We start from the raw sequence: 9158 nt of genomic DNA, 5'->3' as shown, positions 1-9158 counted from the left end.
GAATTTTTAATTGATCAGAAAGGGGAATATTAAGAATCTGATTTATATCTGCTTACCAAGTCGATACAGTAGAACAGAATGTTTTACTGAATTTAGGATCTGGTAATAGCTAAAGATTCTTGCACACAATTATTTTAATTTTTGGAACATGAGATCCAATTGCAACTGCTCATGTAACTCTTTGAAACTTTGCTAATATTATGATTAGTAACATTTTTTAGATATGTGGAGCTAAACTGGCATTTGTTATGAGGAGCTGAGAGTGCTGCTCTTACATGGGATATCTGTAATTTTAAAGCATTCGAGCCTCACTAATCAAATGGGATGATGCTACAAAGACTTTGATAATTAGCTTCTATGTTAAAAAAAATAATTATAAACTCATACTGATCAAAGACTCTTAGCAGTTTCAGCACCAAGAACATGAATGTTCATCTTCATCAATTTGTAAGGAATTTCCTAAATTCCCTGGAATCCCAACTTGAAAGCATGATTCCAGGCACAGTTTTGAACAACAGATTAGATCATGTGAATAGACTTATCCAATTTTGGTGCTTACAGTAATTATTCTGTTATTCTACTGTGCTTTGCAGGTCCTAAAATGGTAGAATTCCACGGTCAACAATTTCAGATCAACTCAAAGGACGGCAAGCCACTTTTTACAGTGGATGAAAATGAGGTTGTAATTGGCACAGATAAACTTCGAGTCACAGGTTTGTAACAGTGTAAGAAATGCCCAGATAATAGCCACAAGAAAAGCACAGTAAAAAAGGCATTTTTAGGTACATCATTGTGCGTGAGCACAAGTTCTGGTTTTACCTCATTAGGAAAGAGAAATTTGAAGATGTTCTGACCTTTTTAAATAAGTAATCAGAAGGATTTAGCAGCAAAATAATAACAGATATAAATATGTATATATGTCTGTATGTCTACACTTTATTTTAAAGCCATCAGTGATTGGAACTGTGCTCGTGCAATCTTTCTGAATTATTTAATGTTCCCAGTGCACACTGTTAACTGAGACTGAAAAAATTGTAAATATTCCAGTGCAAGTTGTATTGAGTTTTATTTGTCAAAACCTTTTTAGACTCTGTGGTATTTTTATAGAGTTTTATCTTTCAAAGTGAAAGCCACTGTATTTCTTCTCTGTGTGTGGCACACATATCGCGGGATAGTATTTGTAGTAGATTAAAATGTCATCTGTCAAAAGACAAGTTTGTGTTAGGCTATTTCTGCAAATCACCAAAGTACTTATTTACACAGTAAGATGTCAAAGTTATCGCATGAAAAGCTATATCCTTTCATATGACCTGCTAGAGTCAACCTTCATTTTCCAAGTGTAAAGTTGCATTAAAAAGATGCATCAAGGTGCGATTTCTCTATAAGCAGAAGAGTCCATCAAAGGAAATAATGAAATTATGCTGTAACTTGTTTTCAATTACATTTTTAATATTTTTAACCTGATTGCAACTACCGTGTTTATTGTTTGCTAATGACTGGTCTCCTGAAATCTTGAGGTCTTAATTTGAATGGATATATTCATATTATTTTGCTGTGCAAAACTACAAATGTGGTAGTAACTATACAATTAGTGTTTCAAAGCCAAAGTTAAGTTATAAAAAAAATGCATTAGTAAATTTTGTTTACGCCTGAGGGTCTTATCTTAAGTTTTTTACTTTTTAACCTAATTGAAATTACAAATTTGTTTAACCACGAAACCATATCAAATAATTATTGTTTGCCCAAGGGATGCTAAACCTTAATAGAAAAGCATGTTTAACAAAGATATGAAAAATTGTTAACTGATTTGGAAAAGGTCTATCTCTGCTCAAAGTAAGTAAAATTCATATACGAGTTGAAATTGTTGTCTAAAACATGTGTTCTAACTTGTCCAGTATTAATCTTTACACTGCAAGGATAATTGTTTACTTTGCCGAATATTGTAGAAAGACATCTCAGCTGTTACAATTCAAAAGTAAATCCATTAAAGTCACTGAGGTTATTTCACTGTAAAATTAATATAAGTGAGAGGAGATTCATGCCTACTTTTCTTCAAATTAATTTATTTAAATTGTGATTCAAATGATACCATTAGCATGAAGGATAAATTAGTAATACTTTGCGTACCGAATAATTTTTAAAACATTTTAGATAGAGGGCAAGATCAATGTGAAATAAATTTTGAAAAGTTTGTGCCGTACGAAACAGACTATCTCAGGCTTAAAATACACAAAGAACCTTTTGCAATTTTTTATTTACAATATATTCAACTATTTGATTTTAATTCTCTCTATTTTTGTGAATTATGAAACACTCAGTAACAATTTGCAAGAAAACCTGACAGTTTTCAATTACAATATTAAGCAGCAGAGAGCAAATGCCTGTAATCTGTGATATTTCAGGAAAAATGAAAAAATATAAGAATAAACTTATCCAACCCAACACTCAACAGTTTGGTATGTTTGACCTCATTCTGTTTCAGGCATTTTCTGGCCCACGTGGTACAATAACATAGTGGCAGACTTTCTCTGTTCTCCCAAGAAGAGGAAATGCCTGGAGGAAATCATGATCAGTAAAGTGTCTCAGATACCCCTCCCTGGGTCACAGAAAGGTCTGGATGCTCACAGTCAGACAGCTGAATTGAACCTCCAGTTAACTCAGTCAATGCAGCCTATGGCATGGAGGAGACACCTTGACTTGGCAAGTGGAGAGGTCTTCTGCTGACCAAGTGCAGCTGTCTGCTTTAGGATGGGCTCAGTGCCTCGCTCCTCTCCCTTGAATATAGTGGCTGAGTGCAGATGCTGAAACAGAAGCATTAAGCAGTGTTTAAAAGCCCTTAGGGTATGTGAGACACCACATGGTATCACTTGATCTGTAGGAGACACTTCCTTTGATTGTGACAGCTGAAGGCCATGCAGGATGTGCAAGGGAATTTTAGATGACAGTAGATACATATGATTAGGCAACTAAATTCTGCCTCTCGGTCATGAGTGACACCTACATCATAGACACTTAAATTAAGTATATGAAACTGAAGCTCAACTTAACCCCTCTTGACAATTGATGGTACCCTAAGGAGCATGTATTCCAATTACATCCTCTTTAATATTATTTCAGTAATTACCTGCATCTTTTGCAGAACATTTTTTATTCTACTACAGAGGCATCAAACATCAGCATTTTGTTCTGGTAGGGGTTTATACATTCTGTTGGCATTAGCGGCAGTGAAACCCACTTTGTAACAGCGACTTGGGAGGCCGAGCCTTTATAACTAAAAATATTGTCATGGCAGAAGGAATGAAGCCACAGAACTGTCTGAAAACAATCCTCCTGCATGAATAACCAGAGTGCTGGAGTCCTTGGCCATAAGGATTCCTGGTTTTCACCCTCTTGCCTGCTCCTTAAACTTGTCAACTAGAATGCAGTCCATAGAAGCAAGAAAATAGGCTCAAGTAAATGAAATTATATACAATGAACAAATAATTAGCATTCAGTAAATATAAAATGGTCTTGACTACTGCACAAAGAAAACTTTTTAAGAAGTACAAATTATAATTTACATATCATGACTATTGTATCAGGTGATGTTTTGGTGATGAGTAGATAAGAAAGTAATAGAATGCAGTTGCTTACCCTCTACTCCTGAAAAAAATTAGCAAGGAAGAGCGGATCTGTATCTTTATGGAGAAATGTATTATAATACCCTTTCTCCAGTTCACCACATGTCCTTCTGTTTGCTTGTCTTTCACAATCTCTTGAAGTATTTGCTGAGTATTGTTGGTGATTTTCTAGTGCTCTGTTCCATGCAAAGGTTTTCAATTTCAGTAGCTAACACTGAAGTGCAAGGTGAGATCTGTTTTAATTTAAATGCTTCTGCTAAGAAGGTAAGTTAAGTAGGAGACAATTTGATGATATGAATAAACATTCTATTAGACTTTGAAGAGACAGATAATCCTTGCTTGATAGGGTGGGTGGGGGTGTTAATGAACCTTGCTAACTTCAGTCGTCTCATTAAGAAAATTAATAACTTGTTCTTGTGTATTTTAGCACTGAATTATGTTATATTCATAAACAATAGTTTATAAAATAGTACATACAGTAATATTGCTATAATTATTGTTATGTCTTTACAGTTTAAAATATAAAATAGGTAATGAAGACAAGAAATCCATTTTTAAGAAAAAAATCTGCCCTGAGATTACTCGGTTTTTTTAGTGTCATACTTTTCAAACTTAATGCTGTTTGATGAAGAAGATTTTTTCACAAGAAAGCAAGTTTTTACTCTTGCTTAGAGGTGACAGCTCTAGAATATGCAAATAAGCCTTTTCATTCTCTCATACACACATCCCCAAACTTTCTAGGTCATTAACATTGATATGTCCTGTTGGCTTTCTTCCATTAGCCCCTATTTCCATGCAAGGAATACTATCTCTGTTGACACTTACATGTCTTTATAGAATCACAGAATTGTTTTGGTTGGAAAAGACCTTTAAGACCACTGAGTCCAATAGCTAACTTAATACTGCCAAGTCCACCACTACACCATGGCCCTGAGCACCGCATCATCGTTTAAATACCTCCAGGGATCATGACGCAACCAATTCCCTGGGCAGCCTGTTGCAATGCTTGACAACCCTTTTAGTGGAGAAATTTTTCCTAATATCCAATACAGAATTATAGAATCATCCTCCCCAGGTGTACCGTGAGGCCATTTCCTCTCGTCCTATTACCTGATACTTGGGAAAGGAGACCAACACCCACAGCACTCTCAGAGCAGGGTATCTTTTTTAAGAAGTGGGAGGCCTAGGCTGAACTTATCCCTTGTCCCAGGAGACTTCAGTCCTTCAGTCCCACCTCCCACGACAGTGCTCTGTAATGCCATACAAAATGTTAGGTGCCCAGTGTGAGGGGACAACCTGGAGCAAGATCTTTTGATGTCTGCCAGCAAAGTGGAGCTCTGCCTCTGGCTACACGCTTGTCTCATTTCATCCTCTTTCATGGTTCACCTTCAAAAGAAGAGGAGAGGATGAGATCCCCAGAGCTGTTCACTGCTAAGCGTGGGCTTCAATCTACTTCAGTGAGGAGGTAATGCTCCAGTGACAATGCTGGTTTATAAAGGCATTCAGAAAGATTATTTATAACTAAGTTATGTAATTTCTGGGTGTTAGTGCTGACTCCAGTGCTCTTGGGTTGCATCGGCTGAGAACTAGCAATACAACAGGGCTTCTCTGCAGAGCTTGGTCTCTTTTGAGCCACTTCTTGGTGCTTAGACCAAGAGACTTGCCATCCTAGACCAAGAAACAGATCTCTAAAACAAGAATCAGCTTTATTTAGAACCAAGCTTCAGCAACTATGATTGCACTTAGGCCTTTAATACATGTTCACTCCACTCCTCCTATCAGTTTTGCCAGGCTCTTCTTTCTGGTATCTCTCTGTATATATCTGGTCATCTTTAACGCAATGAGACCAAACCTTGATAAAAATCCAAAAGCTGGACTAGAAGAGGCACCTGATTTATCAGCTTCCATCTCTTTCATAGATAGACAAGTAGGTCATATAATTTCTTTTATAATCTTATCAAGCTACATCTCAAATGCAAACAAACACTGTTCATTTTTATATCACCAAATGTGAATTTCTGTGTAAAAGATGCTCTAGTAATTTCTGAAGGATTTCTGAAGACGACAGAGGAATTATATGACAATCAGGCAGAGCACAGAGTCTGCCCACACTGGTGATGTCAAATGTGGAGACAAAACTCACTACTCACTCTTTGAGTAATTTTTTATTATTTTATCAGAAGTAGGAGATAATAGACTGTGTTCATGTACTTAAACTACTAGGCTCCACTTACCTTTTATTATGCTGATTATTACTCTGATGGCTCGATATGCCGTTTCATGATCCTGTGAGTAACCATTAATGTTACTTATGCAAAATGTTAATGAAAGTGATTATTTCCTTCCCTAATATTTCTAATAATTGAAACCATATATTTTTTAGCAAGTGGACTAAATAAAAAATGGGGTTTTTACACACAGGCATAGCAGGAAGATTTATAAAAATGCAAATGTAAGACAAGATTTTTAATAGCTGTAAGCCAGCATCATAGCATTAGGTTCCATGCTGCTCCAGTATGCACTGCTGTTTTCAGTGCTTTCAGTCTGAGGATTATATTTAAAACAATGAAATGCTATAACACACAAACAGTTAAGGTCCTTTACAAATGTGCCACTTCAAATGCCTCGCTGGAATAGAGGCTCTTCAAAAAAGAGGCTGAAACAGCGACATTTATGTGCAAGAGCAGTGGGAATGGATGGTGCTCAGCTTTGAGATGGATGAGGGACCAGCTGAGAGTTTATGGATCTGGATGAGAGGTCACATCAACATGGGAAACATTGTGGTGGCTGTATACCGCAGGCCACCTGACTGGGAAGAAGCAGATGAGGCCAGTCAGACAACTAATAGAAGCCAGGTGATAATTGGTAAGTCTTTCTCTCCAGAATAACAATGTTGCCAAATGCTCAGCTTTTCCTATAGACCTTAAAATAAGATGGAAATGGATCTTGTATCCAGAAACTGCATGAAGATCCTCACTGTGTGATGTTATTATTTAGATATCAAGAAAGTGGTAAAAAGTCAAATTCTACCACTGTGACCATCGTATGTAAGAATATGAAGCAGTGTAGCAAGGCATGAATTTTTAATTTATGCAGTTTCACGCAACTGGCATTGTATGAAACTATGCAGTTTATCAAAGAACAGAAATTCACTTCTGTCTTCATTGTACCTCATCCTGTGACATGATACAGCTAGGCTGGTACTGAAAATTGCTGAAAAAAAGTTTACAAACACCTAACAGAAAAGGAAATGGTTTGAAACCATGCTCAAGTGGAAGAGCACACCATAGAATGTGTATAGATGTGTAGATGCCTAAAGGAAAGGGAGGGAAAAATTAAGGAAATTAAAAAACAGCTTCCATAGTTTTCAAGCCAAAATGTGCATCAACAACAGGATTTTGTTTCATCAGGACTGCATTTTCATTGCAGATCTGATGATTCTCCTCCCACTGGTTTATCCCATAGAGGAGTAAGGGAGTGAATACAGTGGATTCCTTTTCGGATGAAACCAAATGGAGAAAAGGACTCCAAAAGTGCATTTACTTCATCAAAATTGCAAGTATGTTTTAAGACCACAGAGGCTAGACCACAGGATGAGACTAGAGCTGGTCTAGAGTAAAATCTTCTAAATCTGTGCCTTCGCAAAGCCAATGAACAGAAGGTGAGATACCATCCTTGCTGTAACTGGTGTTATTTAGCTGCTTTTATGAGCCATCTCTGTTTCTGAGGGGCTTTTGTATGACTTCAGCTACTTCCCTGATCCCAGGGAAGCTTAGGTGGAAGTTGTTGACTGGTCTGGTGATAGCATGGTGATGCTAGTCCCCAGAAGCGCAGAAATCGAGATGCTTGGAGAACTTTAAGGTCCAACAGGGAGACTCATGGTGAGGTTGGGTGCTCACTGCTTCTTGCTGGTTGGGATGAAACACTCTTATTTCAAGAGGTAAACTATCTGATCCCATGGTCATTACCATTTTACATCCATAAGTACCATTTAATATTCAATAAGTCTGCCTAAAAATAGAGGGAAATCTCTGATGAAACTACATGCCAAAAGATTATTTAGGCCTGTAATATTTGCAATGGTTTCGTGGGATTTTAATTATCTCTATTAACTCTGATGGCAGTTATATTGTAAAGATCTTATTTTACTGTCCCAAGTAGTTTAAAATTTCTCTGTCTTCAGACTTCTTAGATTTCATTTTAAGAATGTACATTTGTGCTTTTACATTACCTATGTATTGTGTTGTTACAATCAATAGTCAGATTGTAGCTATAAATCTTAAAGGCTCAGGAGCAGGCCATCCCCATGTACCATAAAACAAGCCGGTGGCATAGAAGACCGACCTGGCTAAATAGAGACATCTAGCTGAAAAACCAAGGCAAAAAGGAGAGTCTATAGCCTCTGGAAGAAGAGGCAGGCCACTCCCAGTGAGTACAAGGTTAATGTTGGGTTATACAGGGAGATAATTAGAAGGTCCAAAGCCCAGCTAGAAATTAATCTGGCTTTGAAAGTAAAGGACAGCAAGAAAACCTTCTATAAATATATTAATAACAAAAGAAACACCAAGGAGAGCCTCCATCCCTGCTAGACCCAGGAGGAAATATAGTGACAAAGGGTGGGGATAAGGCTGAGATGCTTAAGGCCTTCTTTGCCTCAATCTTTAGTAATAGAAACACGTGTACTGAGGGAAGCCAGCCCCACAAGAAAGGAGGGGAAGCCAGCCCCACAAGACAAGAGAGGAGGGCCAGGAGCAAAACATCCCCACCACAATCAAGGAGATGGTCAGTGACCTGCTGCTCCACATTGATATCCACAAATATATGGGGCCAAATGGGGAACATCCTAGAGTACTGAGGGGGCTGGCAGGGGTGCTCACCAAGCCGCTCTCCAACCTTTATCAGCAGTCCTGGGTGACTGGGGAGGTCCCAGCTGACTGGAAGTCAGCCAGTATAAGAAGGGACAGAAGGTTGATCCAAGAAACTACAAGCCTGTTAGCTTGACTCCAGTTCCAGGAAAGCTGATGGAGCAGATCATCCTGTGTTCCATTGTGCAACACATGCAGGATAACCAGGTGATCAGACCCAGTCAACACGGGTTTATGAAGGGCAGGTCCTGTTTAACAAACTTGATCTTCTTCTATGACATGGTGACCCGCTGGTTGGATGAAGGAAAGGCTGTGGATGGTACCTACCTTGACTTTAGTAAGGCATTCAACACTGTTGCCCATGGCATTCTCCTGGAGAAATTGCCTGCTCTTGGCTTGGATGGTCATACACTTTGCTGGGTGAAAAACTGGTTAGACGGACGAGTCCGGAGAGTTGTGGTTAATGGAGTTAAATACAGTTGACGACCGGTCATGAGTGGTGTCCCCCAGGCCTCAGTACTGGGGCCACTCCTGTTTAACATTTTTATCAATGATTTGGACGAGGGGACAGAGTGCACCCTTAGCAAGTTTGCAGATGACACTAAGCTGAGTGGAAGTGTCGATCTGCTTGAGGGTAGGGAGGCTCTGCAGAGGGATCTGGACAGGCTGGATC

At 38.4% G+C, this 9158-nt stretch overlaps 1 protein-coding gene across 1 annotated transcript in view; it reads left to right on the top strand.

The window, feature by feature from the left end:
• Positions 1 to 593: 593 nt before the first annotated feature.
• The window catches only part of SGCG (sarcoglycan, gamma (35kDa dystrophin-associated glycoprotein)), a gene marked incomplete at its 5' end in the record, with an annotated part of 30779 nt that continues 22214 nt past the window's right edge, over positions 594 to 9158 (top strand). The window contains one exon of the mRNA XM_009869153.1: positions 594 to 713. Within this exon, the coding sequence (XP_009867455.1) occupies positions 594 to 713 (120 nt within the window). The remainder of the gene's footprint in view (positions 714 to 9158) is intronic.

This window comes from Apaloderma vittatum, unplaced genomic scaffold (assembly GCF_000703405.1).
Source record: "Apaloderma vittatum isolate BGI_N311 unplaced genomic scaffold, ASM70340v1 scaffold10115, whole genome shotgun sequence".
NCBI classification, from domain to species: domain Eukaryota; kingdom Metazoa; phylum Chordata; class Aves; order Trogoniformes; family Trogonidae; genus Apaloderma; species Apaloderma vittatum.
The sequence above is the reverse complement of the archived record's forward strand: the minus strand, read 5'-3'. Positions and strand labels throughout refer to the sequence as shown.